Source organism: Lagenorhynchus albirostris, chromosome X (genome assembly GCF_949774975.1).
Source record: "Lagenorhynchus albirostris chromosome X, mLagAlb1.1, whole genome shotgun sequence".
NCBI lineage: Eukaryota > Metazoa > Chordata > Mammalia > Artiodactyla > Delphinidae > Lagenorhynchus > Lagenorhynchus albirostris.
Genome location: NC_083116.1, coordinates 105,537,149 through 105,562,826, shown reverse-complemented (window position 1 = coordinate 105,562,826; position 25,678 = coordinate 105,537,149). Strand labels below are relative to the sequence as shown.

Genomic DNA, 25,678 nt, shown 5'->3' with positions numbered 1-25,678 from the left:
CTCCCAGACCAGGGCACGAACCTGCATCCCGTGCATTGGCAGGTGGACTCACAACCACTGCGCCACCAGGGAAGCCCACCACTCTTATTCAACATAGTTTTGGAAGTTTTAGCCACAGCAATCAGAGAAGAAAGGGAGATAAAAGGAATCCAAATCGGAAAAGAAGAAGTAAAGCTGTCACTGTTTGCAGTTGACATGATACTATACATAGAGAATCCTAAAGTTGCTACCAGACAACTACTAGATCTAATCAATGAATTTGGTAAAGTAGCAGGATACAAAATAAATGCACAGAAATCTCTGGCATACCTATACACTAATGATGAAAAATCTGAAAGTGAAATCAAGAAAACACTCCCATTTACCATTGCAACAAAAAGAATAAAATATCTAGGAATAAACCTACCTAAGGAGATAAAAGACCTGTATGCAGAAAATTATAAGACACTGATGAAAGAAATTAAAGATGATACAAATAGATGGAGAGATATTCCATGTTCTTGGATTGGAAGAATCAACATTGTGAAAATGACTCTACCACCCAAAGCAGTCTACAGATTCAATGCAATCCCTATCAAACTACCACTGGCATTTTTCACAGAAGTAGAACAAAAAATTTCACAATTTGTATGGAAATAAAAGACCCCGAATAACCATTGCAATCTTGAGAATGAAAAACAGAGCTGGAGGAATCAGGCTCCCTGACTTCAGACTATACTACAAAGCTACAGTAATCAAGACAGTATGGTACTGGCACAAAAACAGAAATATAGATCAATGGAACAGCATAGAAAGCCCAGAGATAAACCCACACACATATGGTCACCTTATCTTTGATAAAGGAGGCAGGAATGTACAGTAGAGAAAGGACAGCCTCTTCACTAAGTGGTGCTGGGAAAACTGGACAGGTACATGTAAAAGTATGAGAGTAGATCACTCCCTAACACCATACACAAAAATAAGCTCAAAATGGATTAAAGACCTAAATGTAAGGCCAGAAACTATCAAACTCTTAGAGGAAAACATAGGCAGAACACTCTATGACAGAAATCACAGCAAGATCCTTTTTGACCCACCTCCTTGAGAAATGGAAATAAAAACAAAAATAAACAAATGGGACCTAATGAAACTTCAAAGCTTTTGCACAGCAAAGGCAACCATAAACAAGACCAAAAGACAACCCTCAAAATGGGAGAAAATATTTGCAAATGAAGCAACTGACAAAGGATTAATTTCCAAAATTTACAAGCAGCTCATGCAGCTCAATAACAAAAAAACAAACAACCCCATCCAAAAAGGGGCAGAAGACCTAAACAGACATTTCTCCAAGGAAGATATACAGACTGCCAACAAACACATGAAAGAATGCTCAACATCATTAATCATTAGAGAAATGCAAATCAAAACTACAATGAGATATCATTTCACACCAGTCAGAATGGCCATCATCAAAAAATCTAGAAACAATAAATGCTGGAGAGGGTGTGGAGAAAAGGGAACCCTCTTGCACTGCTGGTGGGAATGTGAATTGGTACAGCCACTATGGAGAACAGTATGGAGGTTCCTTAAAAAACTACAAATAGAACTACCATATGACCCAGCAATCCCACTACTGGGCATATACTCTGAGAAAACCATAATTCTAAAAGAGTCATGTACCAAAATGTTCATTGCAGTCTATTTACAATAGCCCAGAGATGGAAACAACCTAAGTGTCCATCATCAGATGAATGGATAAAGAAGATGTGGCACATATATAGAATGGAATATTACTCAGCCATAAAAAGAAACGAAATTGAGCTATTTGTAATGAGATGGATGGACCTGGAGTCTGTCATACAGAGTGAAGTAAGTCAGAAAGAGAGAGTCAGGTACTGTATGCTAACACATATATGTGGAATTTAAGAAAAAAAAATGTCATGAAGAACCTAGGGGTAAGACAGGAATAAAGACACAGACCTACTAGAGAATGGACTTGAGGATATGGCGAGGGGGAGGGGGAAGGGTAAGCTGTGACAAGGCAAGAGAGTGGCATGGACATATATACACTACCAGGCGTAAGATAGCTAGCTAGTGGGAGGCAGCCACATAGCACAGGGAGATCAGCTCGGTGCTTTGTGACCACCTGGAGGGGTGGGATAGGGACGGTGGGAGGGAGGGAGATGCAGGAGGGAGGAGATTTGGGAACATATGTATATGTATAACTGATTCACTCTTGTAAAGCAGAAACTAACACACCATTGTAAAGCAATTATACTCCAATAAAGATGTAAAACATAAATAAATTAAATAAATAAATAATGTTTTTCTGGGAGAAGGAAAAAAATGTTCTCAGGTGGAAATTTGGCAATGCAGGAAGGAATGCAGAGGCCTAGATAATAAATCTAGGTAATAGATTTAAATCTATTTAAATAGATTTAAATCTAGATAATAAATGTAGTAAATATGTAGGTCAATCTAAATGAATTTTGACTGTATAAGGAAATAATGTATTGTGATATTCAAAATATATTAAAATTTTAAGTATTACATGGCAACAGTAGTACATGAAAGGAATATGGAGTAAATAAGGTTAAAGTGTCTTGTGGTCCCAGTATTGTCAAGGATGCATGTTGTAATCTCTAGGGTAAGCAGTAATAGAGTGAATAGTGTATGTCACAGGCTTATAAAGGGGAAAAATGGAATGACTGTGAAAAAGAAGGAAAGAAAAAGGAATAGAAACAGGAAGGAAGGACAAATAGAAAGCATTTATATCCAGACATGTAAATAATTATATTAAAAAGGACAAGATTACTCTCTTCAGTAAAATCTTGCAAAGGAGTTAATTGAGACTGCTAATGAGCTAATGGGATTAGAGTGTAAGAATGGAGAGACAACTTTGCCAGACCTTTCAGAGGAAGGATGCAGCTGGTATGTTTGGAAATTGAATAGGGCATAAAGTTGAGGGTAAAATAAAACAGGGCTGCAAGATTTTTAGCCTGAGAGAACAGAAGGAAATTAAGTAATACTGAAAGAGTACCAACGTGGGAGAAAAATGGCTTTCTTTCTTGGACAAGGTTAATATTGGACTTGCAATCAAAGCTCATTTCTGGACAGTTAGAATTTGTAGCTGTGTTGTAAAGAGGTTGTTCAAAATGTAGACTTAAAAGTTGCTAACTTAGTCAGTCTCAGTTTATTACAGAAGAATTCACCATAGGAATGAAGGTAAAATTAATTGATTCAACAGAAGTTTAGGTACCTTTCTGTAGACAGGTTCTGTGATGACCCCTAGGCATATAGTGACAAACCAGGCAATCACCTTGCTTGCCTTTGTGACACAGAGGCTAGGGATAGGAATTTGGAGGCTAGACGAGGAAGGGGCATAGAAAAGGAGGACAGAAGAGTAATTAGCTGGGAAGAGAAGCCACTAAGTAATGACAAGGGTAGATTCTACCTCCAGTTTTATTCCATCTAGGAAAACACTAAGGTGTCATATCTCCGTGCAAGTTTTCAGTTGAGAATATCAACACAATATTAAATCTTTAGCAACTTTATCTTAAAACAACACAAGGTGGGATTGATGGCAACAGAATCAGATTTTTCCATATCTTTGTCTTTGAGCTTCTTTGTCTTTTTTTATATCAGAGTCTGTGGGTTTTCTCCTTTTACCCCCCCCATGTTTTCTTCCTTCCTTGTCCCTCTCTCTTGTAAATCTGTCACTGAAGGCCTATCCTGCTCCTCTTCATTCTTCTCTCTTTACTTAGTAAATTATATAACTGATGAGCAGTATTTGTTATAGGCAAGCAAATGAGAGGGGCAGTCTACATTTTTTTAATTGCCTTTTGTGTCGCCATTTTTATGGCTCGGAGTCCTCGATAAGCAATCCACGCACCCCCAGTACAGTAACAGAGAGGAGAATTTCAGGGGCCTATTAGTGGACATGAAATAGGCTAGGTGAAGAAGTTGAAGACTGAGAAAGGCTATTTGTTCTTCCTCGCAATAAAGGTGTATTTGTTTACTGACATATTTTAGAATGGTATGCTTATGAGAGTAGAGGTGGCCTGTTTTAGAAGTTTCGTATTGTTTTAAGAATTCATGTGTTAGTTCTGTGATAGGCGAGGTGAACACTGGTGTGGTATCTGAGATATAGGTAAAATGCATCCCTGCTTCCCAGTCACTGTGCCATGATGCAGCCATTTACCATGATGGCCTCACAGGTGGATTGCAGCAGCTTTGTGGCCCTGGATCTGAATGAAGCAGGCCTTTGACTTCTCTCCCCTACCTTTAGTTTTCCTCATCCCTCTGGCACTTTTTTCTCTCCCTCTTAGCATTATCTTCATCACTATTTTCCAAAGGATTCCCTCCACCCCACTCTCCACCTTTTTCTAAGCCTTTTCCTTCCAAAACCAACTCTTTTTTAGTGGTCTACAGGCCTTGCTGTCTTCTAAGTAGTATTGAAAAGAAGGTTTGGGTTTACAAATGCACCATAGACTAAATTGATAAAGAAGCACAAAACTACACAGGTGGTTCAGATGTTGAGTGGGGAAAGGCTTGAATCAATTGATATTTAGTGTGTTCCTATTCACATTTCACTAATGTTACCGGTGAAACATTCTGGCCTAACTAGGATGGCCCAGCTCTTTCCCCTCTTCTTGTCCAGGTTTCGTCACTCACTATTGAAGTTGATTGGTGTACACGGCAAGCCTAGTGCAATATGACCCTCATATCGGTAGCTTTCTGTAGAGCACAATTCATGATTTAATATAAAAATATTATTCGTAGTAGCGACTAATATCCAGGAAGGCAAGAGTCACTAATTTTGAGTGACTATGGTATACTTAGTATACTTTAGTACAGTATACTTTACTATACTAATGAGAACTTTAGTATACTAAAGAAAACCACCAACAAAATCATGTGTCTCTTGAGTCATTATTCCTTATTTAGATGGGATTGCAAACATTTTTTTTAAGATATTGGATTTAAAGTTCCCTATGACACATAACTCTTTATGCAGAGTATGGCAGTTTTAAACATTGGTTATCCTCTTTGCCTTTTGTTATTTTTACATGCTAGTTAACCCTGGGCCAGTGATTCAACCTGGTTAGTCATCTGTTGAGATCTGAAGGAACATTGAGCTCAATTCTTCTATCTCTCCTGGAACTGGGTTCTGTTTCAGAGTATCAGCATGAAAGAAAACCATAGATGGCAAACCACCCAAAACTCCTAAGCATGCTTGGCCTTAAACAACAAAGGTGTGGTTTTGTTTTTTATTGTTTTGCTATGGAAGGGAGCAGATTTTTTACTTCTGTAAAATCTAGAGTATTCAGCCCTATCACGATCCACTTATTTTTCATTTTGTCAAGTCTCTTATTACATGGTTCTTTGAATGCCTTACATCTCCTTCAATCCTGGATAAAGAAATACTGCTATATTTTGCAGTGATTGAATTCCTCAACTCTGGCTAGTTTAAATAAAAAGAAACTAAATTAGAGTTCAAGTGTGAGGTATTTTTTCATGTTCTATTTAAGACTATGACTTCATCCTGACTGTACCTATATCGTAGAGATTTCATTCTGGATTCAGACTCTGCCTTTTCCATTTACTACCATTCTGTGCCTGTTGCCTCAACAGTTAAGCTGGAGAAAGTAAAAGTATGGATCTCAAAAGCTTGAGGTGAAGATTAATGAGTTAATACATGTAGGACACTTAAAACAGTGCCTAGCAGACTATAAGCCTTCAGTAAGTGTTCAGAACATGGCCACTGTTCTGAATTAGATGATAGCCTTTTCAGTCCAGGAATGCCAGATGAAATGGCTGATTTATATACAACAGGTGTTCTTAGGGAAAGTGCAGAGCTTACCTGGGGCCACACACACTCATGTCAGCCATTGGCATTTTGGCATTTATACACCTAAGAGCTGAAATAGGTTTCAGCCCCCAACGTTTGACATGCATGTTTTAATTCACCCCCCTCCCCAACTCTCCATGTTTCTTTTGGCCCCACCTGATTTCTGGAAATGTCATCAGGTGAGGGACAGCCTCTTTCCCTTTGCAAATGACCTCTTACCCAGCTTAATTAATAGCTTAACTTTTGGCTAGTGGTAACACATAGCAATTAAATCTGGTTTACTAGGTGTAATGTCTACTGTGGGCAAAACGACCCGATAACACTTTGTATAACTGTCAGCAGTCCTTGCTTAGGGTGTGTTCCAAAACCTGGAGCCTTACCTTCATCTCCCTTTCTGTCAGGCCAGTAGCGCCTCATAGCAAACCATCCAGAGGAGATGTATTATTTGCCTTTGCTTCTAGTCAACTGAAAATAATTTAGTTTATCTTTAGTGTGTTTGCTTATTCTTTTTTCCTTAGGTATATTTCCCTTCTATTGTTATGACTGACCAAAACTGATGCAAACTTCTAAATATTCTAAAAATGATTTCTTCCTCTATGCTGTCACTACGTCACTAAACTAACCTTGGTCCGTGGGCTTTGAGGCAACTGCATTTTTCTTCATTCTTAAAACTTTGTTTTCAGAACAAACTAAATCCACCAGACATATATTGGATGTGACTTTATTTAGTACAAATAAAAATTTCAGATCACCCAAGTTGGGTTTTTTTTAACGTATTCACTTGGTGGTCTGAACCATTTAAATCCAGTTTATTTGGTCTAAGTAAGGGACATGTGTGCTAGAAACAGGCTGTATGGTATTCTGGACTCTATTTTCCTTTTTCTGATGTTTTTCCGAATCACTTTGGAACTTAGCAATTCCCTGTTCCCTTTAGATATGCTGTTGCTTTTTGTGGAGATGAACTTCATCTCCTGCCACCCTACCAGGGAAGTGCTTTCCTGGAGCTGTGCCTTCCCAAAGCCACCCATTTATGTCTTTCTGCAGGTGACCCCAGCAGAGATTGTAGCAATGCTACAATGCTAATGCTCCTTAGCATTCCTTTCAGAAGTCCCTTAGGGATGCACTCTCTCACTGCATCACATAGCCTTTCAATTCAGTGGTTGGGTGAAAGTCAACTGAGCCACTTTCCTAACTAGGACGTAGATTTGTGACAAGGTAGGGAAGAGTCATCTTGAACAAGAAGCAGATATTTACCTGGTCCTTGTCCAAACGGAAATGCTATTGAACCAGAGACTCTGACTGGACTGCCTCTGTTGCCCTTCCACTCCATGTCTCTTCCTTCTCTTTTTCTACGCTTAAATGTGTAGGAAAATGTTCATCCTGATGAACTTGCCCATGTGATCTACCATTTCCTAAATGGTCAGCAAGAAAATGCAAACCTTGAACCTGGCCATCTCTAGCATGAATTGCCATTATTTCTCCTAATGCTCCAGCTGCTCCAGTTTCTCCTGGCCCTTCAGATCCAGTTGCCGTTGTTCCCTCTGGCTCTTCAGTTCCAGCTGCTGGCGCTGCCTCAGGTATTGGTGCTCTGGCCCTTGCTCACTTCCCGGCCTTCCAACTCGGACACATTGGGGGAAATTGACTGCTGCTGCTGGATCTGGATCTGGCCCTTCTTTTGATTGTTCTCAGAAATTATCTCCACGAGGGGCTTAGTCCTCCAGCTTGGGGTCTTCTCTTTGGCTTTTGGTCTCTTATTCTGCAAACGTAATTCTGCCATCTTAGCTTCTTTAATGAGTTGTCTAATTTTTTTTGTTCTTAATTCAGTTAATTTTGAGCATTTGTGAATTGCTTAGTAGTATACCGACCACTGACATTTTTCTCTTTGGCAGTTTTACTAATTCATTCCATGTATTCTAATTGCTTTAAACCCTTGGGTTATAAAAACAAAGTAAAAATTATGCCAGCCTTCTGTGATCATGGAATAATGGAAGGAGAGGGACTTTTGAGACCATCTAGTCCAAACTGCCTTATTTTATATTCTGGAAACCCAGGCCACGAAGGGTAACGTGACTTGCTCGGGTCACATAGCTTGTTGGTGGCAAAGCCAGAAGATGTAGATTTCACCTCCAGTGTTTTGACTCCTTTTGGTGAGGGGTTCATTCTGCACATACCACTGTGGCTACTTGGAAGCTTTCAAGTGAGGAGTGTAGTGCCCAATTTCTTAAGTAGTCCTTGTCAAGGAGCAGTAGAATCACAGAGCCCCTGGAACTCAGAGAGCCACTTGATCATCAGTTTGTCTTTAGTTTTGTTTTTAAATTAATGATTGGAACAAATTCAGTATCCTAAAGAACATTCCCTAAAAAAGAGGTTGTCAAGCTGTAGTATAACACTGAATAACATAGGTAGAAAGACTCAGGCCTTCCTTGCCTGGACTTGCAACCAGAATCCTACAATGTAGGGACCGGGATGTGTGATTTCAAAGTTTTCCAATTGGTTCTGGTGTGCTTTCTGGATCAGAACCACTGATGTTGAGTCTTAAACCACTGCAGTGTTTCTTAAAGGGGAGGGGTATCTGTTTAAAAGGTATATTTCTGGGCCCCCCTCCCCAGACCTACTAGCCAAGAATTTCTGGGAGTGGGGTTTATCTTTAATCTCCCTAGTGATTTTTATGTCCATTTAAATATCGAAAAATGCTGATCTGGAAGGTTTTGAGTCAGTAAACAAAAAGCCTAGAGCAGTGGTTTTCATGTCCCTTGGTAAGAAATAGATTTTACCTCATGATTCAACAAGCCAGCATAACTAAAACAGCGTTTCACAGGTCAATATTTATCCTACAGAGTCCAGTGAATCCTAACGCAGTCCAGTTCCATCCTAACGCATCTTATTTCATTTTTGTAAAGTAGGTAATGGAAACTGTTAATACACTGATTTTTAAACCCCTAGCTCACTGTAGTTTCAAACACTTGAGGATTGAGATGTGCTGTTAATTCTACCTGTCATAGGTTTAAAACTTTTCTCTCGACCTCCTCTACTTTTCCCAGCTCCTCTGGTTAAGCCTTTAACACCTGCTAGGGTTGCTTGCCTATGAGGAAGGTCCACCTTTGTCACAGTCGCACAACACTGCCACTGTGTACAAAGCAGATTTCCCTTGTTCCCTGGACATGGGAGACCTTGCCAACTCCACAGCGCTGCTGCTAATGGCTGTATCAATCACAGGGCAAGTAATAGAAAACTGAACCCCAAGTAAGTGAAGTTATAAGGGGAAAAAAAGGAATTCTACAAGTAGCTTAGTTCAGGTGCTGTTTGATTCTCAAGTCAGACAGTATCGCCTGGATCCCCCGCAAGTCTGTCTCTTCTGGGTTGGCTCCAGATGTGGCCGATTCAGCTCTCTATTCAAGAGGGCAGCAGGCCCAGCTACACACTCCCAAGCTGAGCTGAGAACAGGGACTCTTTCAGACTGAGCACAAATCTCAGTTGGGCTGATTTGACCACATCAGAGCACATCAGAGGCTGATTTGCTCCTCTCCTGAACCGCTCACTGGGGACACGATACTGGACCTGGGGGTAGGGTTGAATCTCAGGCTGAGGATGAGGGAGAGTTGACTTCCTAAAGAGAATTAAAGATACAGCTCCCAGCAGCAAGAGGAATGGATGCCGGGCAGCAAATGCAGGTGTCATTGCTAGGCTATGTATTTCCATGGTCTTCCTCCTTGTGTCCTGTTTCCTTGGTTATGATGAGCCTGTTTTCTTAAAGTTTTCCCCACCTTTGGGAAGCAGCATAGTGTCCTGAAGCCCCTGATTTAATTCTTATGCAAAGTAGCCACTGTCAAAATCAAGCACAGGCAAGCCCTCAAGGGAAATGATGCTTTAAGTAATTTAAAAGAATTGGTTAAAATTCAGGACAGGAAACAACTGATTTTTGAATGAAGAGAAAGGAATAGTACAGTTAAGGATGAGCCAGACCAGACAGTAACTGCCGACACTCACACGTGTAGTGGGCAAGTATGCATAATCTTCCTGGTGCCCTTTAAATAAACTTTTTAGGAGGCATCTGAGCACAGTCAGTGCCTAAAAATATCGAGTGACCACTCACAGATTAAAAGTTATAAAAGTTAAGTACAAACCTGAAATCTGACAAATAAAGCTCAGCTGAGCCTATTGTTTACCTTTTGCAATCGCTCTGTATACTATTTAATGCATTCTCTTTCGCAAGCCTTCTGCCGTAAAGCAGAACAGAACTTTCTACTAGGGGGATCAGAAAGTGGATGATAGTTATTTAGTGAAAACAACATTGATCTGTTAAAATGGGGAGTTTCTTTACAATCTAGCATGGAGAAAGAATGGTGAGCTTTAAATAATTCTTGTAGCGATTCTGGATTCTAGCCTACTTTGAAAGAGTTTAATGTAAATAAGCATTTTGTACATAAGCGACTGAATCTTATTTTTTTCCCCCTCTATAATAGTATCAGGTTCTCTACTTTGTCACAAACTGCTACCAAGTTTTTCTAAGGTACATGCTTTAGACATGGTACAGTGATCCTGGGCTGTGCATTTTGCCCTGGAAACTAGCCTGCCTAGCGTTTAGATTTTCTCTGCACTCATGTATGCATAGAAAATCCATATCCAAAAAATTTTTTCATTTTTTTCTATAAAAAAGGATACAAAATCAGCACCCTCAGGTATGTATTGTTCTCCTAACTTGGCCTATAATTTTGCATAAAAGCTTCAAATTCTCCCTCATAAATTTATTCTCTCTTCTAACAATATGCCCATTCATTTCTAATTTTCTAATTTCTGTCTTTCGAAAGCCGTAGCATTTTAATTGCTTATGGAAACTAATCTGTCTCCTATCCTTGACAGTGATTTCATAAAGATCTGATTTTTTTAAATGAAGTTTTTCATATATATTATTGTATTTTGGTCTATAGTGTGGCTTGACCTAAGAACCCAGTCTACCGTTGAGAGTCTTAGTAAACGAATTCCAGGAAATAATAACTTTGTCAAGGTAAGAGATCTCTTCAAAAGTATACTATAAAAATGCCTGTTTAACAAAAAAAGTTTGGAGATTTCACCAGGCCTTACATCTTATTGCACAGTAGTTATTTGATACAATTGATAGAATATTTCTCCACAGATAATTACCTTTCTATCTTTCTTGCCCTGTGGTAGATTGGAGGAATAATATTCCAAGGTAAATAGGCTGGAGGGGAAAATAAGGTGTCCCAGTGGCTTAAACCATACTCCTCACGGAGTGCTTCCTGTAATTCAACCGTGCTTTCCAAATCCTTCTCTTTTTTTTTTTTACTGTCCATCAAAGAAAGTTCTGCGTGCTTTTGAGTTTTTAGGCATCTGGATTCAGGGAGAGAAACTAGAAGACGCTCCAGCCTTTACTTGAACTCCTCTTCCACTTTCTTCGTATGAAGAAGCCAATAAAAAATGCCTAATTTTCAGTCCTTATATAGGTCTCTCTTCAGATAAATGAAGGGAGAGAAAATTTTTGAAACAGGCAAGGTACTTTTCTTAGCAAGGTCAAGGCCAATTTCTCCTACTGTCCAAAAAGAAATTCCATTTTTTTTCTTTCTTTTTTGTTTTTGGTTTATTCCCTTTATATTTGTCAGTGGGACTCTTAAATGGCAGTTTCTTGTGGTTCTTGGTTCTGAAGCTAGTGCTCAAATCCCATTAATTGCAGCAGTCTAACAAACCATCCCCTACCATTACCCACCCAAATAACCTCAGTCTTGTCCTGAGTATGCCCTCACCCATTTCCTATCCTGTTCTCTTGGTCAACCTGCCCAGCCTTCACGCCTAACCTCCAGCTGCACTTTGCTTCAAGGGGTGCATGTTTTTCTCTCCAAAGCCATTTTCGGCAACTTTTACACCTTCTACTTAAATCATGAAAATGAGATATTTATATGCTACCTCACTATTTGGTTTGTGGGATGACCCTTGGTCCTTCAAATCAAAGAAGCATATTCCCATATGTTATTTCCTTTTATTATTTTTGAGCATTGATCTTTTTTTTCTAGGAAAGCTAGAAAACTATGAGTTAAGATTCTTAACTTACAAGCTTGCATTCAAGTGTTATATCCTTTGGTTTGAGCTTTTTTTACTAAACATCTCCATGGGAGATGAGAAGGAAAAGGGATCACTTTCTGTAGTTGGGTGATAAATGAGAATAGGGATCAAGAAGGGGAAGATAGTTGCATTATTTTGATGTATGTATTTTCTTAACCACTTTCACCAGCCCTTATAAATATAGTGTTTAATATACTAACAAAAATGAATTGGACCTGATCCATTCTCAAGGAAGATTGATAAGCCCATGTTTCATTTTTACCCTTTAAGCTTTATTCAGTTCACCTTCCCTTTGTTCAATCTATTTGCTGAATTTAGGCAACGACTTTCTTTTATATATATATACTATTTTTTTTAGTTTATTGAGGTAACATTGGTTTGTAACATCATATAAGTTTCATGTATACAACATTATATTTCGACTGGCAACTACTTTCTTAAATAGAACAACTTTGTGTTGCTTTAATCTGGCGTGTCTTTGAGCTCTACTTCATTCTCCACCAATTTTATGTTGTTTGAATATGTGTATTGAATATGTATTCGATTTTTTACACACATAAATATATTGTTAAGGCTTATATGTTTTAAAACAATCTTCTGGTTGTGGTCATTAGTTTATGAATTGATATTCTCTCTGATTTTCAATAGTTTAAATATCACTTTCATGGAATATAAAATAAAAAGCAGAGTTTTGGGCTAGCTTCTGTATGTAATCCTAACTCATCACAAAAGTTAACATCTATGTCTTAACTATCTAGATTGCAGGGCATGTGTCATTTAATTTTCTCTTTACCTTGCTATGTGGATGCTCTTTGAACTGCAAACATACCACTCTGATCTTTTTTCATGAACATGCTTTCCTGTGCCATGAGATAGGAAAAGTATTTTTATCCATAATACCGTAGGATTGCCTTTAGGACCGTTGAATATTTTGTGATTTATTGAGTTTTTTGATTTGGTGTTTTATTTTAAGCTGTTATGAATTTAATTTCCTGGCTGAATTTCATAACTGTTTTTAGTCCAAGACAGGCCTTCCACTTAGCACTTATTTCAGTGCAGTGAAACTTCGTTGGCTCCTTGACAATGTGAGAAAAGTTCAAAAGGCAGTTGAAGAAGATAGAGCTCTTTTTGGGACCGTTGATTCATGGCTTATTTGGGTACGTTTAAATATCATGTGTGTGTGGAGAAAACTTTTAAACTGCCTATCTTTCTTCTACAAAGAGTTTCAAACTTTTTAGTTGGCAGCATCATTAAGAAAAGCCATTCAAGAAACAGCAGAACAGTTCAGCCTCCATTTGAGAGGCATTTTTGCCTGCTTCTTCTTGATTTTTTCTTGTCTTATTTCAGCAAAAATGGAGGATGATTACCAAAACCACATCTCATGTCTATTACCTTTAGACTAACTAATTTAGGTAATTAGCAATTAGTAAATTTAAGTAGCCTTTATCTGCTGCCTGTCATACAATCCCTTGCTATGTGCAGGGGCTTGGTTCTAGGACCCGCCGTGGATAGTTAGCTGTCTGTATCTGCGGATCATGTAGTACTGTATTATTTATTTTTAAAATCCACGTATAAGTGCACCTGCACAATTCAAATCTGTGTTGCTCAAGGGTCAACTGTACTTCTTTTCCACTAGTCATTTCCTAGAAGAAATGTATTTATTTCTTCTATTTTCTACTATTTAACATGATAAAACACCTAGGCTACGTTTGAACATTTGCTTTCAACATCACACAGCTGACTTTTACTTAAGTCACAATATGAAAAATCATAGTGGAAATTTCTGATGTACAATCTTTTTGCCTAAGCTGAACATGGATGAACAGAAACAAACATTTCCCAGATATCTGTATATCTTAAAAGTACATGTTCATTCTCTTCGTTCTCTCTCCTCTCTCTCTCTCTCTGTCTCTCTCTCTCTCTCTTTCTCTGTTATTTTTATTAAGGGCATTTTCAAATACACCCAAAAAGCGGAGGGAATAGTGTCATGAACCTCTAGAACAATGAGTCAGCTACAGTAATCAGCTGTGGCCAAACTTGTTTCAACTGTACTCACTCTTTCTCCCCATGGATAATTTAAAGCAAATGCCAGACATATAATTTCATTTGTAAACACTTCTCTAAGTATGTGATTATCTTTTCCAACATTCAGGGGAGCTTCAAGGGAACACTGCCCCTATTCTCACTTGCCAGATCCACAGAGCAGATCTTTCAAACCCCCTATCAGGAAGTAGCGCCTTCTCCAGCCCTCCCTGTGCTTGGCCAGGGCATGCTGTGCATTGTGCTCATGGACAGCAGTTTTCATACGTGTCGGTCACAGTTGAAATAATTCTGACAGTAATTCTCACAATTGCCTGGAGCCAGACTAAGACAAGATGTGGAACTGTGAGCTGCCATTTCTCCACTTTTGTTCCTTTCTTACTTCTCACTGATTCTACATGAAAGAAAGCAGCAGTCCTTGCAGTTCAGGTACAAGGGTATTAACATTAGAGAGTTTAAAACTGCTTTCAGGATATGTGCTTGGGTCACTGCAGGCACAGCCCAATGAGAATTGTTATTCCAAAACATGGACGCGCGCACACACATACACACACAGACAAATGCAACAAGAGCAACAACAGCAACCCAGGGTTCAGTAAGATCCTAAGAGGCAGGCGTTTCAATGTATTTTACTTTGCCAAATTTAATGAGACTCTGCATCTTCCAAAGATAAGAGGAGGAAAACAAAAGCTGAATTTTTTCTTTAACCATCAATTAGCTAGAACTGCTGTCCAGTATGGTAGCCACTTCGCCACGTATGACTCTTGAGCACTTGAAATGTGGCGGGTGTGAATTGAGATGTGCATGAGTGTAAAATAGACACTGTATTTCAAAGAGTTAGTACACAGAATAGAAGGTAAAATGTCTCCGTAATAATTTTTTATATTGAAAGGATATTTTGGATACATTGGACTAAATAAAATATGTAGTATTATTAATTTCACCTGCTTCTTTATATTTTTAAATGTAGCTACTAGAAAATATTCAAGTACATATGTGGCTCAGTGTGGTTCAATTACATTATATTTCTATTGGACACTGCTGAAAACTAAAAAATTAAGTAATTGAAATGTTCCATTCTCCTGCCTTATGTGCTCTGCAACTGATTATGGGTCTTGACAAAGTGTAAATTAAATTGCAAATAAGTACAGATTTAACATGTCCTTTTCACTCTGTCCAGAGCTTGACAGGAGGAGCCAGTGGAGGTGTCCATTGTACAGATGTAACAAATGCAAGCAGGACGATGCTTTTCAACATCCATTCTTTGGAATGGGATAAAGAGCTCTGCGAGTGAGTTGTATTTTGCCCTAAGAATAGTTTTCCAAGTGTGTTGCCTATTTATAACCTAAATCTTACTATTTTCAGATGTTAGTGGGGCACCAAACTTTAACTGTTGATATTTCAACTACAATATACAAGTCTGTGTTGTATATTCTTTTAAAACAGACTTTTTTTTGGTGGGGGAGGGGGTACGCGGGCCTCTCACTGTTGTGGCCTCTCCCGTTGCGGAGCACAGGCTCCGGAAGCACAGGCTCAGCGGCCATGGCTCACGGGCCCAGCCGCTCCGTGGCATGTGGGATCTTCCCGGACCGGGGCACGAACCCGTGTCCCCTGCATCGGCAGGCGGACTCTCAACCACTGCGCCACCAGGGAAGCACCAGACTATTATTTTTTTTGTAACGTCTTTATTGGAGTATAATTGCTTTACAATGGTGTGTTAGTTTCTGCTTTATAACAAAGTGAATCAATTATACATATGCATATGTTCCCATGACCGTTTTTTTTAGTTTGTTTGTTTTCTTAGATTCCATATATATGTGTTAGCATATGGTATTTGTCTTTCTCTTTCTGACTTACTTCACTCTGTATGACAGGCTCTAGGTCTATCCACCTCACTACAAATAATTCAGTTTCGTTTCTTTTTATGGCTGAGTAATATTCCATTCTATATATGTGCCACATCTTCTTTATCCATTCATCCGATGATGGACACTTAGGTTGCTTCCATCTCCTGGCTATTGTAAATAGAGCTGCAATGAACATTTTGGTACATGACTCTTTTTGAATTATGGTTTTCTCAGGGTATATGCCCAGTAGTGGGATTGCTGGGTCGTATGGTAGTTCTATTTGTATTTTTTTAAGGAACCTCCATACTGTTCTCCATAGTGGCTGTATCAATTCACATTCCCACCAGCAGTGCAAGAGTGTTCCCTTTTCTCCACACCCTCTCCAGCATTTATTGTTTGTAGATTTTTTGATGATGGCCATTCTGACCGGTGTGAGATGATATCGCATTGTAGTTTTGATTTGCGTTTTTCTAATGATTAATGATGTTGAGCATTCTTTCATGTGTTTTTTGGCAATCTGTATATCTTCTTTAGAGAAATGTCTGTTTAGGTCTTCTGCCCATTTTTGGATTGGGTTGTTTGTTTTTTTTGTTATTGAGCTGCATGAGCTGCTTGTAAATTTTGGAGATTACTCCTTTGTCAGTTGTTTCATTTGCAAATATTTTGTCCCATTCTGAGGGTTGTCTTTTGGTCTTGTTTATGGTTGCCTTTGCTGTACAAAAGCTTTTAAGTTTCATTAGGTCCCATTTGTTTATTTTTGTTTTTATTTCCATTTCTCTAGGAGGTGAGTCAAAAAGGATTTTGCTGTGATTTATGTCATAGAGTGTTCTGCCTGTGTTTTCCTCTAAGAGTTTGATAGTTTCTGGACTTACATTTAGGTCTTTAATCCACTTTATTGCATATATAATGAATAGGCCAAATTAAGTAATTGTCTTGATTATTTTTCAAGGAAAATTAGGTTCCTCTATAAAAGTACTTTGGTTTTTGTGTGCTTTTTATTTTGTATTGATTTGTTTGTATAAAGTTAGAGTGTTAAATACCCAAGCATACTGCTGGCTTATTTATTTGTTACTATTTAATTGTACACTAAAATAAGTTCATTTTTAATTGTTGTTTACATTACTTTAAATTCATATAAATGTTTCTAGATGTTTATTTAAAATAGTTTTATATACCGAATCTTATTGTTTTTTAGATTTTTTGAAATTCCAATGAAAATTCTTCCAAATGTCCGGAGTTCTTCTGAGATCTATGGCCTAATGGTAAAAAATAATAATAATAATTTTTATCTTAAAAAAGGCTTTACTATTCAGAATTCAAAAGTCAATTGTGTTACGTTTTATATTTTGAGGCCTGTACATTTTGTGAATGTTGACAGTATGTAAACTAAGAATTTAGTATTGTTTAAATAGTTTTATAACTTAAAATTCTTGAGTCCTACTTACCAGTTTATATTTTATATAAACTTTATATAAAACTGTATATAAAAACTTTATCTATTATAAACTTTATTGGCTTTTCTTTGAGTATTTTAAAGTACTATTGAGATAGTCTAACTACAGAGGGTGGTAAGGGAATGTTTGGGCCAGATTATGCTTTTAATCCAAATAACTGTTCGGTAGTTGTGGTGCCTGCTCTTAATTTATGGGAAGGTCTCTTCACATTTTAGTGGTGTTCTTTTTCCTGTTGAATCTCCTTTAATGGCCAAACCATGTCTCATAGTAGATTCTTTGTCAGCCTGAGCAAAACTTTAGCAAAGAAACTGAAAGCAAAGAGTCTGTTCTGGTTTGTGATTGCTGATGAAACTGGTTTTCATCATGGACATTTTTACTGTTGCTTTCATTGAAGCCCACAGAAAAAGTAGTGTAAGCAAAAAGTACACTTAGCATTACTGAGTATCTCTGATTACACATCAGGGATGAAAACCTTTAGGACCATTTGAACTGGTGTTTAAGCTCAAAAAACTAGAATTTATGGTAAAGATTAAGAAAAGTCTTAGATTAATTGCCAAAAAATAATGTTTTGACATTTCATGAAAAGCATTAGAAACTCTACTTATAGACTTTAATAATAATAATAGAGTAGAACACTAAGTGTTCTGGATAAAGCTTACACAAGAATTCTTAAATGTTTTATTTATAATAAAGCCCTTTAAGGCAAAATGGAATTTTGTAAGGGAAGCATAGTCATTGCTTATCTACAATTTAAAAGTGCTTTGATAATTTCATAGCTACCTATAAACTGACTTGGGTCAGAGAAAAAAAAATATTCTTGAGAAACAGTTGCAGAGGATGGTTAAAAAAACATTTAACTGGCCTAGTTTTCTCTTGCATTTAAAATATTATGCTTCTGTCCCCCTCTCTCCCCTTGCTGACTATAGAAAATCTCTCATAGTCTGGTGAGTAGGTTGCCCACCAATTATGCTACCCATTCATTTGGAAAAGATACAGTGCATTTCCGTTTAGTTTTAGATAAGCAGAAGTCCATTTACTAAGTAGATTAATCTAGAGCCTTCCATGACCCTCCAAATTATTATAAGCTCTAGTCAAGCTTTAGGTGTTTTTAAAATGTAACCTTATTTATTTTTAAGTCTTCCATAAGGCTGAGGAAGACTAAGGTAGTTTTCTGGAATGAGAAATTCTGATGGTCCCTATTACAAAGTACAGTTGTGATGTGCTTTGGGCTTTAGCACAATAGGGAAATTAGGTGTAGTTTTTAGATGTCCTAAACATCTATCTTAAATGATATCTTGCCCAACCTTTCAGACCAGTTAGTTGGAAATGCACTGTCACTTTTTCTGCATGCTTCACCAGAGGATATTCCCAGGAATCCTCCAGAGACCCCCCCTCCCTGTGAAGAAAAAAGAGCGCTTTCCGTGCCTGACTGCACATAGTAGATTCTGCTGGTAGTTTGATAATAACTTCAGTAGTATAAGCAAAGACTTCTTTCAGTATTTAAATACATTAAGATATCTAGTCTATAGGTTTCCTGATTCACTTTCAGCCCTTCACTTATTATCCAGGTTCAGATTTTCTAAGAATTTATACAGTAAATAAAAGATAGGTGTTGGATTAACCCAAAAGCATGAAAGAAATAAAATGTCATCCACTAGATAGAGGGCATTTTTTATTTTGTAAAGGGTTTCCACACATATGCTATTATTTCCTTATCATAGCCATGTGAGGTGGCTTCTGTTCTTACCCTCACTGTCACAGATAGGGAACCCGAAGCTCCCAGAGGCCAGGAGACGGGCTTACAAATGGCAGACTGAGGGGTCAGGCAAAAGCTTTAGTTTGGTGCTCTTCTAATACATCACAGGTACATCAGGGATCATATTCCTTTACCCTAATTCCTTAATATCAGTACAAATTGCTTTGTATTAGTGTAAGTTGTTTGGTTTTTTTCACAATTAAGTTTGGTAAAGTCCACAGACAGTCACTTAAATCTCATTTTTTTTTCCCTAGAATGCTGGCAATACTTGATCAAAGTCAAAAGCACTATTCATGGCATAAATTAACTCTTGCTTATCAAAACTTGAAGAATGATGTTGGCTATGAACAAATAATACCCAATACCTGAACCCTCTCTTGTTTCTTACTTATCTTCAGAGCAGTTTGGGTAGGAAGAACAGTTGGTAAAATACAGCCTTCCAAAACAAACATGTTCCATGCTGGTTTAATAGCTATTTATATGTTCATTTTAAAGGATGTGTTAGTCTTTTCTTAGTAACAACAATAATAGCAAAGAGCTAATGGCCTTTGGCATGCATATAAGCCCAGGCCCATTTTGTAGATAAATAAATTGAGGCATAGAAAAGTTTCAGCGGCCTGCTCAGTGACTAACTAACTAACCAGGAGTAGAACCCGCGTCTCCTGACTCTCAGTCCAGTGTTTCACGTCCATGTCTCTTCTTGTCATTCTAGGAATATTTCTAGTATCTCTCTCTCTGAACCACTCATGTAGTTGAAACACTTGCTTTGTCTTGTCTGCCCACATGCTCTGGCATGTTGCTATTTGTGTTCATTCCTGTTGCAGTTATGTTAGTAGAGCCAAATTTGTGATTATTCATAATCCTTTTTTAAAATTTTATTAGAAAGCTGGGGCCTTGGAAGGTGTACCAATATCTGGGGTAAGTTTCATCACCAAACATCTCCCTGCTACCCGCCCCCTTCCATGTTATGGCTTCCCTTAATCAATCTTCCTCCTTCCTTAACTATGGAAAATAAGTAAGAGCAGCAGAATTGGCTAATTCTTGTTTCACTGTGACACAGTGTAGGCTATTGAGAATTTTTTCTGAATAAATTAATTCTACCTCTCCCTTCCTGTACCTGTTTGCAGTGTTAACACATGGGAAAATGGCCAAATGGAGGCGATGCAAAGAACATAAGACAATTCGTTCCTTCATAAATAAAGAGGGGAAAATAAATCTTATGGCTGTCCTAGAAAGGAAATGAACAATATTGTCTTAGTCAGTGTTCTTTATTGTCATGTATACTTTCAGTGTTTGGGGGACCAATCTGCTGCATTGGTGGGACAAATGTGCTTCCAGGATGGACAAGCCAAAAACACGTGAGTTTTAAGAAACAGACCTGAAAACCAATGGTGTTTTGTTTGTTTTTCCCTTTGGTGTTTTGAATGAGGAAATGCTTTTGAAGTTCATCCAGGCTGAAAATTAATAGCTTAAGAGTTCCAGTACAGATATATATACTTTTCGCCATTTGTTTTTCTTCATCTCCTTCACATAGAATTCACTATATCATATGTAAACAAACTGATGAGGCTTGTGAAAACCTTAATTTGTAAAATTCAGTACCTTTTCCATCCAGAAACTAGATGTTGGTTTAAAGTATTCTTGCCTCGGGACTTCCCTGGCGGTCCAGCGGTTAAGACTCTGAGCTTCCACTTCCAATTTTCAACATGGTGTTCCTGCCCTAGACTTTCTCACTAATTATAAAGTCATATTTTTGTGGGATTTTCAGTGTTATTTCCCTGGCACTGTGCTTTCTCCCTGTCATGTGGAGTTTCTCCTTCGACAAGAAGCAGAAGGAATGACGGAAGCAGAGATTTGGTGCATTTTTCTCCTAATCTCATCTTCTTACTGCTCACACATGCAGTCTGTAACAAGCCCCATATTTAATAATGATAAGATTACTCCCACTTTAGGCTGGGAAAGATTCTCAGAGAGGTTAAGCTAGTAAGTGAGAGCAGCAGTCTTTGCACCCAGATGCAGCTGATTCAATTTAGCCGGGGTACTTTACCTCTGTACTTTACTGTCCTCCGTGTGGAAAAGAGTTCCATAGACCTGGCAGGAGACTATCTACGTTTAAGTGTTTTTTTCTTGAGGAATTTCTAATTCTCTCATTAATGTTAACTTCAGTGGTTACGTTCTTCTTTTGTCAGTAATGGAATGTCTTTACGTTTTAGATTAAGTGTTCTTGTACTCTAGTAGGGCCAGAAGTCCTCATGCAAAAGTGTGACATTATTTGTGTGAGAGGTTTTTTTTGGAGGGAAGGTGGAAAAATTCTTTGCAGGTCATGATATCCTGAGGTTACCATCAAGGAGTGTTTGAGTCAGCGTGCGTCTGGAAACATATTCTTTGAATTCTGGGTCCCAGGTAGCTGAGTCAGGAGTCAGAGAAACGATAGAAATGGTGGAAAAGTAAGCTGTCCCCTCCGCCCCCTTCTTTCGTCCTCTGCCAGACACCCTAATGCTAGCTAGTAAATCAGATGCTCTCTCTCTGTGTCAAGTACCTAACACTACAGAGCACATGGGAGGCGCCCAATAGAGTTGCCAGACTTTCCCTCTCTTTATCCTCCCCTCCCCCTTAAGCATTATCAGCCAAGTCCCGAAATGATGAATTTAAGTTAGGGAGGGCTTGCTGAGTACCTCTGCAGCCATTGCAGGTTGGCAGAGGGGAATAATAGCAAATTGTAAGATCTTTGGGCTCATGTTTCGCTTCCTGAGGGGAAAGAACACAAATATACAGTTCATCATATTATATATCAGAACTTATGTGCCATAAAAAACTTGGAAGTACTGCTGTTGGGTTTCAAAGGGAGGGGAGAACAATCACAAAAGATTGTTAGTAATGAGATGTTTGAAGACTTAGCAATATTGGTGAACGCATGGAACACTGAACCAAGATGCAAACAGGGAAATGGAAGACTTTATTTAGAGAATGTGGAGAACATTTGGGTGGGAAAGTGGTTGTGGGAAAATAAGGCTAGGGTGGTGGTGTGAAACCCTAAACTTCAGACTGAGGATTTTTTTCTTGAAGGCGGTGGGACACTTCTGAAGGTTTGTGGGCTGCTGTTCAGAGATGACTGGAGGTGTTCATTAATGATATGGCAGTCCTGGGTTAAAGTGGGGAGAGATCAGAAGCAAAGAGGACATGGCGGAGGCCACCATGGCATCTCAGCATCAAAGACAAGAACTAAGAAGGATGAGGGCTGAGGGAGGCGTGGGTGGATGTCCATGGCGCTACAGAGGGACAAGAGACAGGAAGCAGGTACGGAGACTAGTCCCCTGGGCCCAGTGGTTAGATTTAGCCAAAGTAGGGAATGGGTCCAAGTAGAAGAATTTCTGTTTGGGACACGTTGGCAGTACTGGTAGACTGTACATTACACACATACGGTAATGGGGAATGAACTCAGTATAAAAGTAAGGGATTTTGAATTGCCCATATTTAGAGGTGATTTTTGAAGCGATAAGAATAGATAAAATTACCAAGAAAAAGTATACAGGTAGAGGAGATATTTAGAAGAAGGAAGAGGTGAAGGGATGTAGAAGTCAGACAAATAGAATGTAGTTAGTCATTAAAGTGGAGATCCAGTGTAGAGCTGTTGAAGAGAGGGGCTTGGTCAGCAGTGCAAAATAGTACAAATAGGTCATGGAGGCTGAGAATGAGAACAGACCGTTGTACATAGAAATCAGGTCTTCAGTGGTGACCTCAAAGAATGAAGTTTTAGTACAATGCTCAAGATGGAAGCCAGGTTGCAAGTGGTCAAAAGAGATGCGAGTAGGTAGAGAATAGAGACAGCAAGACAGAATGTGCTTTGCAAAAAGGCAACTATTCAGGAACGGGAAGTGGAGTACATAGTTCGTTAGGTTAACAGGATCATGGGCAAGTTTGGGGAATTTTGTTTGTGTTTTTAAGTTAAGTTTGTGTTTTAAGTGCCTCCTCTCCCCAGAGGGCTTAAGTGTAATAGAGGAGTCCTTCTGCCTGTTTCACAGCTTCGGCCAGGGCCACTCACGCTCCCGCTGTGTACTATCTTTGTTTGGCCCACTACTCCGTGGAGAATAGCAAACAACCTTTAACTTTCCAGAGCTCAGAAACGTCAGACGTCTTTCTGGGATGTTTGAGGAAGGATTGGTAGGCCATATAAATGCTGAAAACCCCATATAGGTTTGATGACTGGGAAGAAAAAAATAATAAAATTTAAGAGGAAAGTAATTGCCTGTACACTGTTTTGAAAGCTGTGGCCTAAATGTAGCAAGGAGGTCTCTTCATACGTTGACAATACTCAGTAATTACTTATCAAGTATATACAAACTTAAGAATTCACTTTTATTAAGTACCTTGAGCCTCTGCGTCAATTTCATACTTTAAGACTTGTACACTACCATTCAGTATACAGAGTGTTTATATGGGGACTAAATCAGTACAGATTTCTCCTTTAAATAGTGTGGAACAGAAAATTCACTTCCATTTTTACGAATATATAGCTTTTTCAGCGTCACAGAAGTAAAAAGGCCTAGCGATTTATGTGTTTGAATTCGTATATATATTATTACCCGTACCTAGTGTCATTTGACTGGTGTCTTTGAAAACTTAGATATTCATGAATCCCATGCAGGCCGACAATCAAGCAGAAGAGATAGACGGTCTTGGGCTAATTCTCATTCACAACAGTGGTGCCTGGAAAAATGTTTATCAGAAAAAATTGCCCTGGCTTTCTATTTGCCCCACAAGGCCCGTGGGGAGGGAATCCCAAACAGGGCAGGACAGCTGTGGAGAGCCAAGGGTGATAGTCACAGCCAACTGATTTGAAAACTGTCGCCATGTGACCCTTACTGATATCAGTTTGGGCTGCTTATCTTCCTGGCACAAGTCAAAACCACTCACTCATGTCCAAGCACCAGATTTGTTGCAGAGTCCGAAGGTTTTGCTGATAAGGCTGTCACAAAATAAATTCAGTTCTTCCACGGCAGCTGTGTTACGTGCTGGCTATGACTCTCCCACCAGTGTTAGTAGAATGCCCTGTCCTGCGCAGAGAACAGGGAAAGTAGACCAGCAATAGCTTTTCCCTCTGGGCCCCTCATTTTCCCAAAGTCCACCTACACTTTCCTGTACCCTGGACCTACCCCCTCTCCATGCCAGAAGTTTATGACTGTGCAAATGATGGAGCTAGGCTGGCCCGCCCCATTGCTGAATGCCTGTTAGTCATGATGCTTCACTCCATGGGGATTAATAGCAATGTAAGTGTGACAGAATTTAGGATTTATTGTACCTCAGTGCTATTTTATGAACATGGCCCTGGGCTATGACTAAGTGCCAAATACTATACTTGCATTTTTCCATTAGGATTGCACTAAGTACATTTTCTTCTAGACTGTTCTTTAAAACATTATTCCAAAGAGTTTGTGATGTTTGTTAGCTTTTAGAACTTTTCTAAAACTTTAATATAAATTACTTTTATTGTTCTAAGTTAAATGTTAGTTTTGTAGTATTAATGTTTCATCATTTACTTTTAATAAAATTGTCCTACTGTTCATTCTTCCCCCAACTATAGGTATGGAACAGGCTGTTTCTTACTATGTAATACAGGCCGTAAGGTTGGTTTTTTTCAAATTAAAAGATTAGTGAAAGTCTTCTTTAACTTCATATAAATAATACTTGAGCATAATTTGCTATTAAGTTACTTTTGAGTCAGGAGCTTTTATTTAATTTCTATCAGGGTTTAATTTAGAACTCAGTAAAAATGATGAAAATCACTACATGTGAATGGTTCTTGTAAGAACCATTTTAGGTTCTTTGAATTTTACATGTGTGTGTTTAATTGTGTTAGTGGGATATCTATACTAGGACTTTGTCAGATTCTTAATGCAAATCTAATTTGGAACGAGGGATAAACTTTTTATACTGTTTAAGTGTACTGTTCTTAATACTGGTAATTTTGACTTTTAAGATCTATTTTCTAAATTGTTATATTTATTGAATTATGTTGTAACTAGATCATTTTTGCTTTAAAAATATTCTAATGCTATCTTTTTGTTTTCCTGACTAATGAAATCTTTTTCTCTTTCCTACAGTGTGTATTTTCTGAACATGGCCTTCTGACCACAGTGGCTTACAAACTGGGCAGAGACAAACCAGTGTATTATGCGTTAGAAGTAAGTACATTTCATTCAGTATAGATAATGTGACAAACATTCAAAGCTAATGAAAACCACAGTGTTGTCTGTAAGAATGAGAAGCAACTCCTCATCTGTTACAATTTTATAATGACATTGCAACAATTCAGTCACATCTTTATTTTTATTATTTATTTGTTTATTTTTGGCTGCCTCGGGTCTTTGTTGCTGCACGCAGGCTTTCTCTGGTTGCAGCGAGTAGGGGGCTACTCTTTGTTGTGGTGCGCGGGCTTCTCATTGCGGTGGCTTCTCTTGCGGAGCACAGGCTCTAGGCGCGCGGGCTTCAGTAGTCGTGGCACATGGGCTCAATAGTTGTGGCGCACGGGCTTAGTAGTTGTGGTGCATGGGCTCAGTAGTTGTGGTGCATGGGCTTAGCTGCTCTGTGGCATGTGGGATCTTCCCGGACCAGAGATCAAACCCGTGTCCCCCTCACTGGCAGGCGAATTCTCAGCCACTGTGCCACCAGGGAAGTC

General features: G+C 38.6%; 1 protein-coding gene across 3 annotated transcripts in view; it reads left to right on the top strand.

Moving 5' to 3' along the window:
• GK (glycerol kinase) overlaps positions 1 to 25,678 on the top strand; it is a 76,267-nt gene that overhangs the window by 28,376 nt on the left and 22,213 nt on the right. Inside the window, exons 5-14 of one of the 3 annotated variants that reach the window (XM_060136826.1) lie at positions 7,324 to 7,407; positions 10,759 to 10,835; positions 12,925 to 13,062; positions 15,126 to 15,235; positions 16,988 to 17,054; positions 18,173 to 18,190; positions 19,885 to 19,920; positions 20,293 to 20,360; positions 24,584 to 24,626; positions 25,104 to 25,184. In XM_060136826.1, coding sequence (XP_059992809.1) covers positions 7,324 to 7,407; positions 10,759 to 10,835; positions 12,925 to 13,062; positions 15,126 to 15,235; positions 16,988 to 17,054; positions 18,173 to 18,190; positions 19,885 to 19,920; positions 20,293 to 20,360; positions 24,584 to 24,626; positions 25,104 to 25,184 — 722 coding nt within the window. The remainder of the gene's footprint in view (positions 1 to 7,323; positions 7,408 to 10,758; positions 10,836 to 12,924; positions 13,063 to 15,125; positions 15,236 to 16,987; positions 17,055 to 18,172; positions 18,191 to 19,884; positions 19,921 to 20,292; positions 20,361 to 24,583; positions 24,627 to 25,103; positions 25,185 to 25,678) is intronic. The other 2 variants (XM_060136827.1, XM_060136828.1) reach the window with 2 other exon arrangements.